Source organism: Propithecus coquereli, unplaced genomic scaffold, assembly GCF_000956105.1.
Source record: "Propithecus coquereli isolate 6110/MARCELLA unplaced genomic scaffold, Pcoq_1.0 Scaffold720, whole genome shotgun sequence".
NCBI classification, from domain to species: Eukaryota; Metazoa; Chordata; class Mammalia; order Primates; family Indriidae; genus Propithecus; species Propithecus coquereli.
Window position 1 is genome coordinate 570841 of NW_012153286.1, and position 18631 is coordinate 589471.

Consider the following 18631-nt stretch of genomic DNA (forward strand, 5'->3'; position numbering starts at 1 on the left):
CCCTATCAAAAAGTGGGCAAAGGACATGAACAGAAACTTTTCAAAAGAAGACAGAATAATGGCCAAAAAACATATGAAAAAATGCTCCATGTCTCTAATCATCAGAAAATACAAATCAAAACCACAATGAGATTATCAGTTATCTCCAGCGAGACTGGCCTTTATCAAAAAGTCCCAAAACAATAAATGTTGGCGTGGATGCGGAGAGATAGGAACTCTCATACACTGCTGATGGGACTGCAAACTAGTGCAACCTCTGTGGAAAGCAATATGGAGATACCTTAAAGAGAAACAAGTAGAGCTACCATTTGATCCAGCAATCCCATTACTGGGCATCTACCCAAAAGAACAAAAGTCGCTCTATGAAAAAGACACCTGCACCCGAATGTTTATAGCAGGACAATTCACAATTGCAAAGATGTGGAAACAAGCCGAGTGCTCATCAGTACATGAGTGGATTAATAAAATGTGGTATATGTATATCATGGAGTACTATTCATCTTTAAGAAACAATGGTGATATAGCACCTCTTGTATTCTCCTGGAAAGAGCTGGAACGCATTCTACTAAATGAAGTATCCCAAGAATGGAAAAACAAGCACCACATGTACTCACCATCAAATTGGTATTAACTGATCAACACATAAGTGCACATATACGAATAACATTTATTGGATGTCTGGCAGGGGGTACGGGGGAGGGGAGAGGAGGGGATGGGTACATGCATAGATAATGAGTGCAATGCACACCATCTGGGGGATGGACACGCTTGAAGCTTGGACTTGGGGGGATCAATGGCAACATACCTAACCTAAACATCTATACCCCCATAATATGCTGAAATAAAAAAAATAGTAGCTATACTAATATGTTAGAGATATACAGTATAAAAAGATATAAATTGTGACATCAAGAACATACAATGTGTGTGGGGGCATAAAAATATAGATTTTTTTATGCTATCAAAATTAAGTTGTTATCAGCTTAAAATAGCCTGTTATAAGATAATGTGTGTAAGCCTCAAAGTAACCACAAAGCAAAAACCTATAGTAGATGTACAAAAGATAAAAAGTAACGAATCAAATCATACCACTTGAAAGAATTATCTAACTACAAAGGAAGACAGCAAGAGGGGAAGAAAGGAACAAAGGATCGATAAAACAACTAAAAAACAATGAACAAAATGGCAGTAGTAAGTTCTCAATATCAATAGTTACCTTGAATATAAATGGCTTAAATTCTCTCATCAAAATACATAGAGTGACAGAAGGGATAAGAAAAATAAGACCCAACTATATGCTGCTTACAAGAAACTCACTTCACATTTAAGGACCCGCATAGATTGAAAGTGAAAGCATGGAAAAAACTATTCCATGCAAATGGAGATGGAAAGAGAACAGGCTTTGTTATACTTAGATAAAATAGACTTTAAGTCAAAAACTGTAAAACAAAACAAAGAAGGTCATTATATAATGATAAAGGGATTAATTCATCTATAAAATATAACGATTATAAATATGTACATACTACATTGGAGAACCTAAATATATAAAGCAAACATTAATAGGTCTTAAGAAGGAGATAGATTGCAATAAAATAATATTATAGTAGGGGACTTCAGTATGACACTTTCAACAATGCACACATCATCCAGACAGAAAAGCAATAAGGAAGCGTTAGACTTGAAGTACTCTATAGACCAAGTGAACCTAATAGACATAATACAGAACATTCCATCCAACGGCAGCAGAATACACATTCTTCTCAAGCACACGTGGGACAATCTCCACGATAAATTATATATTAGGCCACAAAATAAGTCTTAACAAATTAAGGACATTGAAATCATGTCAAGTATCTTTGCCAACCACAATGGTATGAAACTAGAAATCAATACTCGGAAAAATTTTGGAAAAGTCACAAATATGTGGAAATTAAATAACATGTTCCTAAACAATCAATGAGTCAAAGAAGAAATTTTTTTTTTGAGACAGAGTCTCACTCTGTTGCCTGGGCTAGAGTGCCATGGCATCAGCCTAGCTCACAGTAACCTCAAACTCCTGGGCTCAAGCCATCCTCCTGCCTCAGCCTCCTGAGTAGCTGGGACTACAGGCATGCGCCACCATGCTCGACTAATTTTTTCTCTATATTTTAGTTTTCCAGTTAATTTCTTTCTATTTTTAGTAGAGATGTGGTCTTGCTCTTGATCAGGCTGGTCTCGAACTCCTGAGCTCAAATGATCCACCCGCCTTGGCCTCCCGGAGTGCTAGGATTACAGGCGTGAGCCACCACGCCAAGCCTCAAAGAAGAAATTAAAAGGAAAATTTTTTAAAAATCTTGAGACAAATAAAAATGGAAACACAACATATCAAAACTTATGAGTTGTAGCAAAAGCCGGTCTACTAGGGAATTTTATAGCAATAAACACGTATATTCAAAAAAGAAGAACGAACCCAAATAAACAACCTATTGTAATACCTAAAGGAACTAGAAAAATAACAAACTAAGCCCAAAGTTAGTAGAAGAAAGGAAATAAAAATCAGAGCAAAACTAAATGAAATAGAGACTAGAAAAACAATATAAAAATCGATGAAACTAAGAGTTGGTTTTTTGAAAAGATAAACAAAATGAACTAACCTTTAGCTAGATTAAGAAAGAATGAGAGAAGACTCAAATAAATAAAATCAGAAATAAAAGTGTAACATTATAACTGATACCACAGAAATACAAAGTATCATATGAGATTACTTTGAACAATTTTATACCAACAAATTGGATAGCCTAGAAGAAATGGATAAATTCCTAGATTATGTATAACTTAAATCATGAAGAAATCATCAATAGAGACTGGAAAGAGCAATAATGAGTAAGTAGATTGAATCAGTAATAAAGTCTTCCATCAAAAAAAATGCTCAGGACCTGATGGCTTCACTGCTGAATTCTACCAAATATTTAAAGAAGAACTAATACCAGTCCTTCCCAAACTCTTCCAAAACATTGAAGATGAGGCAGTACTTACAAACTCTTTTTACAAGGCCAGCATTACCCTGATACTAAAGCCAGACAATGACACACAAGAAAGGAAAATTACAATCCCATATTTCTAATGGACATAGATGTAAAACTCTTCAACAAATTCAACAGCACTTTAAAAGGATCATTCACATATCAAGTTGGATTTATCCCAGGGATGCAAAGATGGTTTAACATATGCAAATTATTAATTGTGATATACTATGCAATGTAGGACAAAATCCATATGATCATCTCAATAGATGCAGAAAAGGCCTTTGACAAAATCCAATATCCTTTCATGATAAAAATTCTCAAAAAATTAGGTATAGAAGGAATGAACCTCAACACAAAAAAGGCTATATATGACAAGCCCATAGCTGACATCATACTGAATGGAAAAAAGTTAAAAACTGTTCCTTTAAGATCAGGAACAAGACAAGGATGTCTACTCTCACCACTTCTATTTAACGTAGTACTGGAAATCCCAGCCAAAGCAATTAGTAAAAAGAAAGAAATAAATGTCATCCAAATCAGAAAGGAAGAAGTTAAATTTTCTCTGTCGGCCAGGCACAGTGGCTCATGCCTGTAATCCTAACACTTTGGGAGGCCAAGGAAGGAGGATCACTTGAGGTTCAAGACTAGCCTGGGCACCATAGCTAGACCCCATCTCTAAAAAAAAATTTATATTAGTTAGGTATGGCAGCAGGCACCTGTAGTCCTAACTTTTCAGGAGGCTGAGGCAGGAGAATTGCTTGAGCCCAGGAGTTCAAAGTTGCAATGAGTTATGATTGGGCCACTGAACTCCAGCCAGGTGACAAAGCAAAACCTTGTCTCTCAGAAAAAAAAAAATTGTCTCTGCTTTAGATGACATGGTTCCTCATATAGAAAACCCTAAAGACTCCACTAAAAATCTGTTAGAATCAATAAGTGAATTTAGTAAAGTTGCAAGATACAAAATCAGCACACAAAAATCAATACCGTTTCTAGACACTAACAACAAACCACCCCCCCCCAAATCAAGAAAACAATCCCATTTAAAATAGCTACAAAAAATAAAATACTTAGGAATATACTTAACTAAGGAGCTAAAAGATCTTTATACTGAGAAGTATAAAATATTGATGAAAGAAGTTGAAGACACAGATAAATGGAAATATATTCTGTGTTCATGGATTGGAAGAATTAATATTGTAAAAATGGCCAGACTACCCAAAGTAATCTACAAATTCAGTGCAATACCTATCAAAATTCCAATGTCATTCTTCACAGAAATAGAAAAAATAATCCTAAAATTTGTATGAAACCACAAAAGACTCCAAATAGGCAAAGCAATACTGAGCAAAAAGAACAAAGCTGGAGACATGACATTGCCTGATTTCAAAATCTACTATAAAGCTTTAGTAATCAAAACAGTATGGTACTGGCATAAAAACAAATAGACCAATGAAACAGAATAGAGAACCCAGAAATAAATCTATGCATTCATTTACAGTCAATTGATTTTCAACAAAATGTAAAGAAAACACAATGGGGAAAGGACAGTCCCTCAATAAATGGTGCTAGGAAAACTGGATATTCAAAAAAATGAAATTAGACCCACATCTCATACCATATACAAAAATCAACCCGAAATTAATTAAAGACTTAAAATTAAGACACTAATCTGTAAGCTACTAGAATAAACCATAGGCAAAAAGCTCCGTGACTTTGGTCTTGGCAAAGATTTATTGGATATGACACCAAAAGCAAAGGCAACAAAAGCAAAAATAGACAACTTGGATTATATCAAACTAAAAATCTGTACATCAAAGGAAACAATCAACAGAATAAAGAGACAACCTGTGTAATGGGAGAATATGTTTGCAAACCATACATCTAATAAGGGGTTAATATCTAAAATATATAAAGAACTCAACCCAACAGCAAAAAAACAAATGCTCCAATTTAAAAATGAGAAAAGGCTCTAAATAGCCATTTTTCAAAAGAAGACATACAAATGGCCAACAGGTATATTAAAAAATGCTCAACATCACTAACCATCAGAGAAATGCAAATTTAGACCACAATGAGATATCACCTCACATCTGTTAAAATGGCTATTATCAAAAAGACAAAAGGTAACAAGTGTTGGAGAGGACGGAGAAAAAAGGGAACCCTTGCATACTGTTGGTGAAAATGTAAATTAGTATAGCCATATGGAAAACAGTATGGAGATGCCTTAAAAAATTAAAAATAGACCTACCATATGATCCAGCAATCCCACTATTGTGGACATATCCAAAAGATACGAAATAAGTATGTCAAAGAGATATCTGTATTCCCATGTTCAATGCAGCACTATTCACAATAGCTAAGATGTGAAGTCAACCTATGTGTCCATCAATGGATGAATAAATAAAGAAAATGTGGTATAGATACACAATGGAATACTATTCAGCCTTAAAAAAAGAAAAAGAAAATTCTGTCATTTGCAACAATATGGGTCAACTGGATGACATTATGTTAAGTGAAATAAACCAGGTACAGAAAGACAAATACAACTTGATATCACTTATATGTGGAATCTTAAAAAGTGGAGCCCATAGAGAATAAAATGGTGGTTACCAGAGACTAGGGGAGGGGCATTGGGGAGATGTTAGTTAAAGGACACACAATTCCAGTTAGACAAGAGGAATTAAATCAAGAGGTCTGTTGTACACCATGGTGACTACAGTTAATAATAATCCACTGTATACTTGAAAATTGCTATAAGAGTAGATTTCAAGTGTTCTCATCATAAAAAAATGCTAAGTATGTGAGGTAATACATATGTTAAATAGCTTGATTTAGCCATTCCCCTATATTTACACACACACACACACACACACACATATCAAAACATCATGATGTATGCCATAATATATATTATTTTTCCTGTCAATTAAAAAATAAATTTAGGCACTCCGGGAGGCCGAGGTAGGAGGATCGCTCGAGGTCAAGAATTCGAGCCAGTCTGAGCAGGAGCAAGACCCTATCTCTACTAAAAATAGAAATAAATTAGCTAGACAACTAAAAATATATAGAAAAAATTAGCCAGGCATAGTGGCACATGCCTGTAGTCCCAGCTACTCGGGAGGCTGAGGCAGGAGGATCACTTGAGCCCAGGAGTTTGAGGTTGCAGTGAGCTACAATGACACCACGGCACTCTAGCCCAGGCAACAGAGTGAGACTCTGTCTCCAAAAAAAATAAAAAATAATAAATAAATAAATAAATAGATGTAAAGAAAGATTGGAGAAGAATCAGCCATTCTAGTAATTAAATGTGATGGAGGTTACATTCCAGTGAATTGAGATAACTAATATGTAAGTTAATGAATAAACCAAATAGTATAGGATTTAGAAATACACAATGAGATATTACTATATACATCATAATGGCTAAAATTAAAAATACTGACCATAGCAAGTGTTGATAAGATGTGAAAGAACCAGAACTCTCATACATTTCTGCTCAGGATGGAAATTTATGAAAGTACTTTGGGAAAATATTTGGCAGTATCTAAGGCTGAAGATATGCATACCCTATTGACTCAGGAAATCCACCCCTAGTTACATACCAGTTATAGGTTGAATCATGTCCTCCACCTCCCCTTCATATGTTGAAGCCCTAACCCTAGTACCTCAGAATGTGACTACATTTGGAGAATAGGATCCTTAAAGGAGTTATTAAGTTGAAATCAGGTTGTGAAAATGAGTCTTAATCTAATATGACTTGTGTCCTTATAAGAGGAGGAAATTTGTATACACAGACACATGAGGCACGCATGTTAACAGACGAAAGACCATGTGAAGACACAGAGAGAAGGCAGCCATTGTGAGACAAAGAGAGGCCTCAGAAGCAACCAAACCTGCCAACATCTTCAGAACTGTGAGAAAACATATTTCTCTCATTTAAGCCACCCAGTCTGTGGTACTTTGTTATGACAGCCCTATCAGACTAATACAGTACCCAAAAGAAATATGTACATATCTTACAAAAGACATGTAATTATTTAATCCACGGGGAATGTCAAAAGGTAAAATTACAACAAATTTAAAGATCTTAGTTGGCTTTTATTCATGATTCTAGAATCAGGTAGCCCTCAGCACCAGAATAGGTTCAAAGAATAACAGCCAGCAATGTGGTCAGGCAGCATTTATGGACAGAAAATGGAAGTGAGGTATAGAGACAACTTAATTGATTACAGCTTGGTGCTTTGCCTTATTTGAATCTGTTAGCCACCTGCGATACACTGAAGCTCAGCTTCTGTAATCAGCTGAAACTCAGCTATTTGTTAAAAAAGTATACTACTAAGTTAGGCTTTCAGTTAATGAAATAAGTCAGGCTGCAGTTCATTATGTAAGGACTCAAGTAAAAGGCCTCCTCAGGCCAAATTTAGATTAATTTAACAGGAGTGTACTTTTGTTAGTGATGTGAAAGGGAGTGGAATCTATTTTTCCAAATGGGTAGTCATATTTTCCATCATCATTTACCAAATAGCTCATTCTTTCCCCTACTGATTTGAGATGCTACCTTTATCATATATTAAATTTCCACTTATATCTGTATCAGTTTCTGTACTCTATATTGTTTAATATATTTGTCTATTCCTGTATTATGATTACACTTTTAATTACGGTAGCTTTATAATATCTCTTAATACCCTGTAGAAAAAGAAACTTTGATTCTTAATTAGTTGCACTAAGCCAGTGTCTGAGTATTGCTTAGTGAATTTGTGGAACACCACCTTGCACAGTACCTAGTAACAGAGTAGACAAATGTTTATTGAATGGATAAATGGATGGATGGAAGAGGCTTTCAAAAACAATTCCCTTTATAGACAAAGGCTGGTTTTATTAATACTTTTGCTTAGCTCTTTAGTTTGAAATAATTTAAAATTTACACAGAATTTACAAGAATAGTACAGAGGACTTGCATGTATCCTTTACCCAGTTTCACCAGTTTTTAACATTTTGCTGTATTTAATTTGTCATTTTCTCTTTTCTTTATATACAGGGATCTAGTACAAGCATCTAATTCTTCTGCTTCTTTCCATTCCTTCAATCTGGAACATTACCATTTGTTAACTTTAATCATCCTGTCAAGATTTTTTTCTGGTTTATTCTCTGTGTAGTTACTATTTTCTCCCTTGCAACTAATAAACAGTTTCAAGGGATATACTTTGAGATCATGTAAACACCCTACTCCTTATCTAACTACTTGCCCACCCCATGTGGCATCCAAATCTTTCTTTACCATGATGGTCTATAAATCTCTCCTCACTTTGGGATTGGGGCCCCGCTGATTAAGTATTAACAATCTACTTTTTGGGGAAAGAATAATGCTATCTCTTCTTAGAAGTAAGGTAATGGACGTAACATATAATAATTCCTAATTATATAATGACAATCACAATTCAAAATAATAAATTCAAGATACTGCTAAACTTCTTGTTGCCCCATTGTTTTGCAGGCATCAATGGCTATGTTTTTGATAGCTTGCAGTTGTCAGTTTGTTTGCATGAGGTGGCATACTGGTATATTTTAAGCATTGGAGCACAGACTGACTTCCTTTCTGTCTTCTTCTCTGGATATACCTTCAAACACAAAATGGTCTATGAAGACACACTTACCCTATTCCCATTCTCAGGAGAAACTGTCTTCATGTCAATGGAAAACCCAGGTTAGTTATTTATATTCTTTTACTAACAGTGGCAATTGCTTCACTAGCTAGTCATATGTTCTTTTGCCCACTAGCTCACGTTTGGGCAGATTCTAAATAGTTCAAGTAATTTTGGTGAGATATTTTGGTAATTGCAAGGTATTTGAATGACAGCACCAACTTAAGTATTTAACTTAAAAGTATTTACTCTAAAATGTGTCTTTACTTGTCAAGGGCCAAATTTTTTATTTTATTTTTTAGGTATTTTTAATTTCAAAATATTAAGGGGGTACAAATGTCTTTGTTACATGGATACCTTTTACAATGCTTAAGTCAGGGCTTTTAGTGTGCCTATCACTGAGTACTGTTCATTGTACCCAATACAATACTCCCCTCTTCTTGATTTCCAACAACCTTTACATCTCTTTGTGCCCATGTGTGTGGTGTACATACACACACACACACACACACACACACACACACACACACACACACACCATGGAGTACTACTCGGCCATAAAAAGGAATGAAATAATGTCTTTTGCAGTAATTTGGATGGGACTGGAGACATTATCCTAAGCAAAGTATCTCAGGATGGAAAAACAAACACCACGTCTACTCTCTAATTAAAGAACCAAATTTTTAAGTATGTTTGCTAAATTGTAGTGGTGAACATACATTTAGACATGCAATGAATATGTGGGAGCCAAATATGTTTCTGTGTGTCTCGTGAACATTTGTATTTCTGGATAAATACCATGTAGAAGCCTTTGGGAAATGCATGGTAATCTTCCTTTGTACACATACCCCTAAACCACTATGAGGCCCTCAGAACAAATATGGCTGTTAACATCTCATCCTCCCTCTGCCTCAATAACCACTGCAAGGCTTTTGAGACCACCAGCCCTAAACAGAGCACAGACTGCTCTACATTCATACTAACAAGCACTTGCTTCTTGGTCTATCCTACCCCCATCGTCTGCAGAGAGAAGAACATAAAACTATCCGCAGAATATAGTTGTTCTCTTGTTCTTATGGCTTTCCTGGAGATAAATCCTCAAGGGGAAATTTCTGGGGAATAAAAGCTAATGTCATCATACATGAACACACGTTTACCTTCATACCTAGAAACTTATATTAATTAAAATAATGTATTTTTGTGGGAAGTGAAGAAGAACCTAGCAGGACCCTAATAACATCTCTGAAAGTATCTTGCATATTTATTTTTATGTGTTTACGCCTCTGTCTCCCAACTAAGTTGTAAGCTCTCTGAGGGCAGAGACCTTGCCTATCTTGTTGATCATTATATCCCCAATGTTTACAGTGCCTGGCATAAATCTTTAATAAATATTTTTAAATGAATGAATGAATATGTGCAAAAAGATTATATAGAAGTGTATATGTGGCAGCATTATTTATAAAGGTACTAGTAAATTTTTGGATGAAATGTAAATGTCCAACAATCGAGGATGAGTTAAGTGTGGCTCATTCATATTTTGGGAATCTTATGCAGCCATTAAAAATAATACAATGGAAGAATATCTAATGACATTGAAAATATTCACAATTAGGTGGAAAAATATATAATATATATACTATAAAACAGTATGTATAATATGGTTATAATTGAAAGTACATATGTATGTGTGCATATGTAGGCACAGAAAAATATTAAAATATCAATATTTTGAGAAACTTTTAAGCTACTTTGGCAATCACTTAAATTCTAAAGACAAATTAGACTCTTCTTTATATGCCTTGAGGGAAAAATTTTAATATAGTGTCGTTGATTACAAAGCTCAAGCTAAATAAAGCTTGTAGAGTAGATTTCCTGTGTTCTATATGGTAAAGTCTGATCCCATTTATCTGTTCATTTTTTTGAGGCAAAATTCACATAACATAAAACTCACTGTTTTAATCATTTAAAAGAGCACAATTATGTGATTTCCAGTACACTCACAATGTTGTTCAACCATCACTACTATTTAATTCCAGAGTATTTCATCACCCCAAAAAGAAATCCTATATCCATTAAGAAGTCACTCCCTATTCCCTCCTTCCTCCAGCCCCTGGCAACCACTTATCTACTTTCTGTCTATATAGAAATCATATAAGATTTGTCCTCCATATCTGGTTTATTTCACTCAGCACATTTTCCAGGTTAATCCATTTTGCAGCATGTTGGTCAGTACATCATTCTTTTTATGTTTGAATAATAGTCCATTGTATAGATAGACCACTATTTTGTTTATCCACTCATCTGTTGGTGGATATTTGGGTGGTTTCTGTTTCCATCTTTTGGTTATTTTAAATAGTGCTCTTATGAAAAGTCATGTACAAATATTTGTCAGAAGTAGGTATTTCCTCTGAGTTTCATGACTTCTGTTTCCTTCTCCTTGTTCTGCAGTATTTTTATAGATCATATGTTGTTGTTTTCTCTTGTCCTCAAACAAGGCACAAATATATACTGATCAAAGTTTGTTAACAGAGAGAGTGAATGGTTTGCTTTAGCCTACCTTTCTGTCTACTTGATGGATGTTAAATTCCCTTCTCCACTCAACAGCTGGAAGAAAGGTTAAGGTAAACTAATCGCAATCCAATTTCCAGTTTCTACTGAGCTTTTGTCTCTCTTCTACTATGGTGGACTCTCTCCTCTTACTGCCTGTGCAGGCTCGTGATCAGCTGGGCTCTCTTTCTCTGTTACTTTGACAGTAACTAGTTCCAAGGTTGGGTAACGGCTTACAGAAGTAATAAGTTCACTGAAAGTCCTGGTTAGATCACAGAAGCAGGAGGCTGATCTGTATATTTGTAGTGCTGACCAAGTCCAAAACTTAGCTAAGTAGCTTGTGCCTATGTCAGAAGTTAGGGAAGAGATTGACAGCTGAGGCATCTCCAAGGGAATTATAATTCTTTTCATTTTCTTTGGAATCTGTAATTATATCTTTTTTCTTATTTCAAACTTTATATGTGTGAAATTTCTTAATTTTTATTTGGTTATCTATTTTATTGATTTTTTCATCAAAGAACCAACTCTTCTTTAAGTTCTTGGACTAAGATTTATGAATTAATTATAATGTTTTAAATTTATTGTTAGTCACACATGTAATATAAGAAGATGCTCTCATTACAAAAATTCAACCAATGCAAATGTTACTAAAGTCTCTCTTGGTCATCATTTCCAATCCCAGGCCCCTCTCAGAGTTAAGCCATGTTATTACTTTGGTGTATGTTATTCCAGACCTGTTTATTGAGATATTTCCCTTTTTCTTACCCAATTACTGTCCTCCTCAGGAAAAAAATGGATTAGTTTGGTCTCAGTTATAACAGTGGAATTTTAGGAATCCAAAACCTTATTTAAATTGTTCATTTAGCTCCAATCCTGGTCTACCCTGACTCAACATGGTTTTACACCATCAAAAATATGCTTCAAATATCATGAAATTGGAGTCCCAATCCCCAAATTTATCATATAGTTATGTCCCTGTTTTTAGAACAATCGCATTATGATGACTATGTAAATGTTGTTTACTATGGAACCAAAGAGTATTACATTTCCATTTTCATAACTAGTTTAACTGTAACTTCTAATTATTTTCCTGTTCTCATAATGTCTGCCCTTTAGTCATCCTCTTTTTTCAAGAGTTCTATCAGGTAACGTATCCTTTTTGCTCAAAAACTGACCTTCTGGAGCCATGCATTCTCTTGCTCCAGTCTGGGCTGGTTCTCTCTAGGCCTGAGGCTCAGTTATCACCTTGGGACTTTTCTTCATCCTCCCTCAGGATAGGTACCTGGTTTCTGGATCCCATGTCTTACTCTTTTTAAATATCCTCCTTTCTTTTGGTGGTGAACATTCTATAATCACTTCCTGGAAATGGCTACATTAGAGGTAGATTTTCTGAGTCCTTGCATATTAGAAAATGTTTTTATTTTCCTTTCCCACTTGATTGGTAATTTGGCTGGACATAGAATGCAATGTGCAGTGATTCCAAAATGTATTTGATCGTAGAAAGCTTTTTCATGGACATCCCATTATCACACAGGGCTCTGTGGAACATACTTTTGAGAAAAGCTTCCCTTTGAGGGGAAGCTGGATGCAGTTAAGATCTTGCCTGCAAAGATGTGTGAGATGACAAGGCTGTTTAGGTACCTGCTGGGTAGCTTGGTAAGGGTGGATTTTGTCCCTTATGCTTATGCATCTAATTTACCAGCATGGAATTGGCCTATTATAATTTATTGTATTCTTTCACTCAGCTAATCCTGTTCTTAGCTGAAATTAATATTGCTAGCACCATGGTAGGATTTTATATTGGTGGATCCTAGACCAAAGTGCTGCTCCCTTGTGCTTATTTATTTTGCAAATGGTAACAGTGGATGCTAGGAATTGTTGTGTGATTTCAGTGCATTACATGATGGGGTAGATACTATTAGCCTCATTTGCAAATTAGAAAACAAGCTCAGAGAGCTTAAGCGACTTGCTCAAAGTAACACAGCTGGTAAATGGTAGAACTAGGATTTTAACCCAGGCATGCTGACTCTAGAACCTGTGCCACTATGTTATATAGCAATAACACCTAGCTGTTATAAAAACCTTCCTGAATCAAGTCACTGTCATCATCAGAAAGTTCTGTGTGACTATTAAGACTGCCCACTATTGTCTATATTAATTACATTTCTCAATTTTTATCCCAATATCTGTTCATTTTTAATTGCACCCCTTTCATGTGATCACAAACAGGCATAGCACAACAGCAGCAATGCAAAAACCACTTTTACCACCATCGTTGGACTGTTACATGTGGCAGGGATTTAACTCTGTGATATAATGGTACCGAGTAGTATTTTTTTCATTTATCTGAGAACAGGAGAGAATCCCTAAAAAAAATTTCTTGGAAACTTGATTATGAGTAACCAGAGTCTTATTCTTCCTCATCTCCAGGTCTGTGGGTTCTGGGGTGCCACAACTCAGACTTTCGGAACAGAGGCATGACAGCCTTACTGAAGGTTTCTAGTTGTGATGGGAACACTGGTGATTATTATGAGGATACATATGAAGATATTTCAACATACTCGCTGAGTGAAAACAATGTTATTGAACCCAGAAGCTTCTCCGAGAATTCAAAGCACCCTAGCATTAGGCAAAAGCAGTTCAAAGCCACCACGATTCCAGAAAATGACATACAGAAGATTGACCTTCAGTTTGGAGAGAGAAAACAGATGTTTAAAGTACAAAGTGTCTCCTCTAGTGATTTGTTGATGATCTTGGGACAGAGTCCTACTCCCCATCGGTTATCCTTATCTGATCTCCAAGAAGCCACATATAAGGCTATTCCTGATGATCATTCACCTGAAGTAATAGACAGTAAGGAGGGCTCATCTGAAGTGGCACGACTCAGGCCAGAGCTCCATCATAGTGGGGACATAGTATTTACTCCTGAACCAGGCCTCCAGTTAAGATTAAATGAGAATCTGGGGACAACTATAGCAGTAGAGTTGAAGAAACTTGATTTAAAACTTTCTAGTTCATCAAATAATCTAATGACTTCACCAACAATTCCATCAGACAATTTAGCAGCAAGTAATGAAAAGATAGGTTCCTCAGGACCCCCAAATATGCCAGTTCACTTTGATAGTAAATTAGACACCACTGTATTTGGCAAAAATTTATTTCCCCTTATTGGGTCTGGTGTACCTCTGAGCTTGAGTGAAGGGAATAATGTTGACAAGTTGTTAGAAGCAGCTTTAAAAAACAGTCAAGAAAGTTCACTGGGAAAAAATTTATCATCAGTGGAGAGTGACAGATTATTTAAAGAGAAAAGAGCTCATGGTCCTGCTTCATTGATCAAGGATAATGCTTTATTCAAAGTTAATATCTCTTTGGTAACGACAAACAAGGCATCCAATAATTCAACAACTAGTAGAAAGACTCACATTGATGGCCCAACATTATTAAATGAGAACAGTCCCTCAGTCTGGCAAGAAAGTGATCCTGAGTTTCAAGAAGTGGTGTCTTTGATTCATGATAAAATATTTATGGACAAAAATACTATGGCTTTGAGGCTAAATCATGTGTCAAATAAAACTACTTCATCAAAAATTGCGGAAATGGTCCACCAAACAAAAGATGGCTTTGTGTCACCACATGCAGAAAATCCAGAAATGTCATTCTTCAAGATGCTGTTCTTTCCAGAATCAGAAAATTGGATAAAAAGAACCCATGGAAAGAATTCCCTGAACTCCAGGCAAGGCCCCAGTCCAAAGCAATTAATATCTTTAGGATCAGAAAAATCCATGAAAGATCAGAATTTCTTGTCAGAGAAGAATAAAGTGTTAGTAGAAGAGGATGAATTTGCAAAGGACACAGGACACAAAGAGATGGCTTTTCCAAGCAGCAGGAGCATATTTCTTACTAACTTGGCTAATGTACATGAAAATGATACAAGCAATCAAGAAAAAAAAATTCAGGAAGAAATAGAAAGGAAAGAAAAATTAATCCAAGAGAATGTAGTTTTGCCTCAGGGATATACAGTGACTGGCATTAAGAATTTCATGAAGAACCTTTTCTTACAGAGCACTAGGCAAAATGTACGAGGTTTAGGTGAGGGGGCATATGCTTCAGTACTTCAAGACAACAGATCATTAAATGATTTACCAAATAGAACAGAGATTCACATGGCCAATTTCTCAAAAAAAAGGGAGGAAGAAAACTTAGAAGACTTGAGAAATCAAACCAAGCAAATGGTAGAGAAGTATCCAGGCACCACAAGGATGTCTCCTAATCCAAGGCAGCAGAATGTTATCACTCAACGTGGTAAGCGGGCTTTGAAACAATTCAGACTCCCACTAGAAGAAACAGAGTTTGAAAGGAAGAAAATTGTGGATGACACCTCAATCCAATGGTCCAAAAACAGACAATATTTAACCCAAGGTACCCTCACACAGATAGACTATGATAAGAAGGAGAAAAAGGTCATTACTCAGTCTCCTTTATTAGATTGTCTTATGAGGAGTCATGGCATCACTCAAATGAATAGCTCTGCATTACCCATTGCAAAGGTATCGGTATTTCCATCTATTAGACTGACAGATCTGACCAGGTTACCATCCCAAGACAACTCTTCTCATCTTCTAGCAACAGCCTGTAGGAAGAAAAGTTCTGGAGTCCAAGAAAGCAACCATTTTTTGCAAGGAGCCAAAAGAAATAACCTTTCTTTATCCATGCTAACCTTGGAGATGATTGGTGATCAAGGAAAGGTTGGCTCCATGGAGACAAGTGCCACAAATTCAGTTACATACAAGAAACTTGAGAACACTGTTCCCTTGCAACTAGGCTTGCCTGAAGCATCTGGGAAAGTTGAATTGCTTCCAAATGTTCGCATTCATCAGGAAAACCTTTTCCCTACAGAAACTAGCAATGGGTCTCCTGGCCATGTGGATTTCATGAAAAATATTTTTCTTCAGAAAACACAGACAGCTATTAAATGGAATAAAGCAAGTAGACCTGGAAAAGTCCCCTTTTTGAAAGGGACAACAGAAAGCTCTAAAAAGACTCCCTGCAAACTGCTGGGTCCTTTTGCTTGGGATAACCAATATGCTACTCAGATGCCAAAAGAAGAGTGGAAATCCCAAGAGAAGTCACCAGAAAACAGAGCTTTAAAGACAAAGGACGCCATTTTGTCCATGAACCTACGTGAAAGCAATCATGCAATAGCAGCAATAAATGAGGGACAAGATGGACCCCAAAGAGAAGCCACATGGGCAAAACAAGGAGAGACTGGAAGGTTATGCTTTCAAAATCCACTTATCTTGAAACGCCATCAAAGGGAAATAACCCTTACTACTCTTCAGTCAGATCAAGAAGAAATTGACTATGACGATGCCATCTCAACTGAAATGAAAAGGGAAGATTTTGACATCTATGATGAGGGTCAAAATCTGAACCCCCGCAGCTTTCAAAAGAAAACACGACACTATTTTATTGCTGCAGTGGAGCGGCTCTGGGATTATGGGATGAGTGGATCCCCCTACGCTCTAAGAAACAGGTATGAATTTACTGGTTATTCCTCTGTCCTTCTATTGTGACCTTTGACTTTCCCAGGTGCTAAAATGGTAGGAAAGGCACACCTTATCTGCAGCAGTGAGACTCCAGATATTGCTTTATAGAGAAACCCTGAGAACCATCTGGCAAAGTCTAGATGAAGCTTAAGAGCAAATGGAAGGTTAGATGATGGCAACAATAATGAGAGTTAGAGGATGATGTAGGGAGGCAAAAAGCAGGTCTTTTGTGTATGTCCAAACTGCAGGGAATGCCAATTATATAGGATTGTGTAACATAGCATCCATGAGCAAGAATAGAGGAAGGGAAACCAGTTAAGAGGCAGTTGCACTCATACAGATAAGAAGAGACAGTTATTTAGACCTGTGTGGTGGTGATGGAAATGGAAATAAATGGAAGGATATTGGGCATAATTTGAAGATAAGCATACAAGACTGGCTGTTAATTGAGTATGAAGAGAATGAGGGGATTGTATTCAAAGAAGATTTTTAATTTTTGTCCTGAACAAGTAGGTGAATGATGGTGTAATTTACTGAGATGTGGAAGGCTTGAAGTAGAACAGATTTATTTGAGGAAACACTCAACAGTCTGTTTTTTACATATTAAACTTGAGATTCCCAATAGACATCCAAATCGAGGTGTTAAAAGGGCAGTTGGATATATGAAATCTAGAGTTGAAGAAAGACGTCTGTGCTAAAGGTATAAAGTTGGGAGTCATAAGCATATAGATAGCATTCAAATAACACTTGATGAGATAACCAAAGAAATAAAAGTAGATATAAACCACCCCACTTTAAGCTTGGCCCCCAAAGAGCAACATCCTCAAGGTAACGGTGAATCAGTTAACTTGCACTCTGTTAACTTACAGCCAAGTTTTCTGTCATCTGTGTTGTCCATGAAACCTCTATTCCTGATCATAATTTAAGCCAGTTTTGGATTGTCAGTGCCCCTATGCATCTGGCAGAAAAAAATGTAAAACTTCTCCAGAGAAGAAACCAACACCCTTGGCCTCAAATTATTTTCACAAATATTTCAGATACAATACCCAGAGTGCAAAGATACTGGGTACAAAAGGAAATAAGAAAATAAAATAACCAAGATGCAACAGAAACAATAGAGAACCTAAACAAACTCACAGACCTAAGGTCTTGGAATAATTAGATATAATTATTAAAATAATTAAGCATCATATAAAAAGAACTGGTGAACTTGTAGGTAAGTAAAAAAGAAATACCATGTAATGCAGCATGTAGAGTTTTTTAAAAATGGAAAATACAAAAGAACTAATGAGAGACTCTGGCCAACTATATTTGCACAGAATGGATGTGCTACATACTCTTGTGCAATGTGACCTTGCTATTCTCTAATTCCCCTCTCCTTGATCTGGACTGGCATTATGACTCATTTGTTACCAATTCTATTGGATCCAGTTTCATTTTTCTGCATGTGGCTCTCCAATTTTTTCAGCACCATTTATTGAATAGGGCATCCTTTCCAATAGATGAGGTGGAAGTGATGTTGTGTGATCCTGAGGCTAGGCCAGGGATCATCTGGTTACATGAAGCTTACATCTGGTTCTCTTGGGATTTTTCTTTCTGGAAGAATCCAGCCACCATGTAAGAAGTTTGACTACCCTGGTGCCACCATTCAGGAAAGGCCACATGTAGACCCTATAGTCAATAATCCTAGCTGAGTCCACTTTGCAGCATTCTCCACCAAGTCACTAGACATGTGAATGAAGCCATTTTGGGCCCTCCATACTGGCCCAGATGCCAACAGTATAATAAAATGGTTGCTGTTTTAAGCCACTAAAGTTTTGAGGTAGTTTACAGTGAACAATAGATAACCAGAAGAGAGACAAAGGATAGAGGGAGTAGTACTAAC

The 18631-nt window shown here is 36.3% G+C and overlaps 1 protein-coding gene across 1 annotated transcript in view; it reads left to right on the forward strand.

The window, feature by feature from the left end:
- F8 (coagulation factor VIII, procoagulant component) overlaps positions 1–18631 on the forward strand; it is a 184996-nt gene that overhangs the window by 102882 nt on the left and 63483 nt on the right. Inside the window, exons 13-14 of the mRNA XM_012661588.1 lie at positions 8506–8715; positions 13631–16733. Coding sequence (XP_012517042.1) covers positions 8506–8715; positions 13631–16733 — 3313 coding nt within the window. The remainder of the gene's footprint in view (positions 1–8505; positions 8716–13630; positions 16734–18631) is intronic.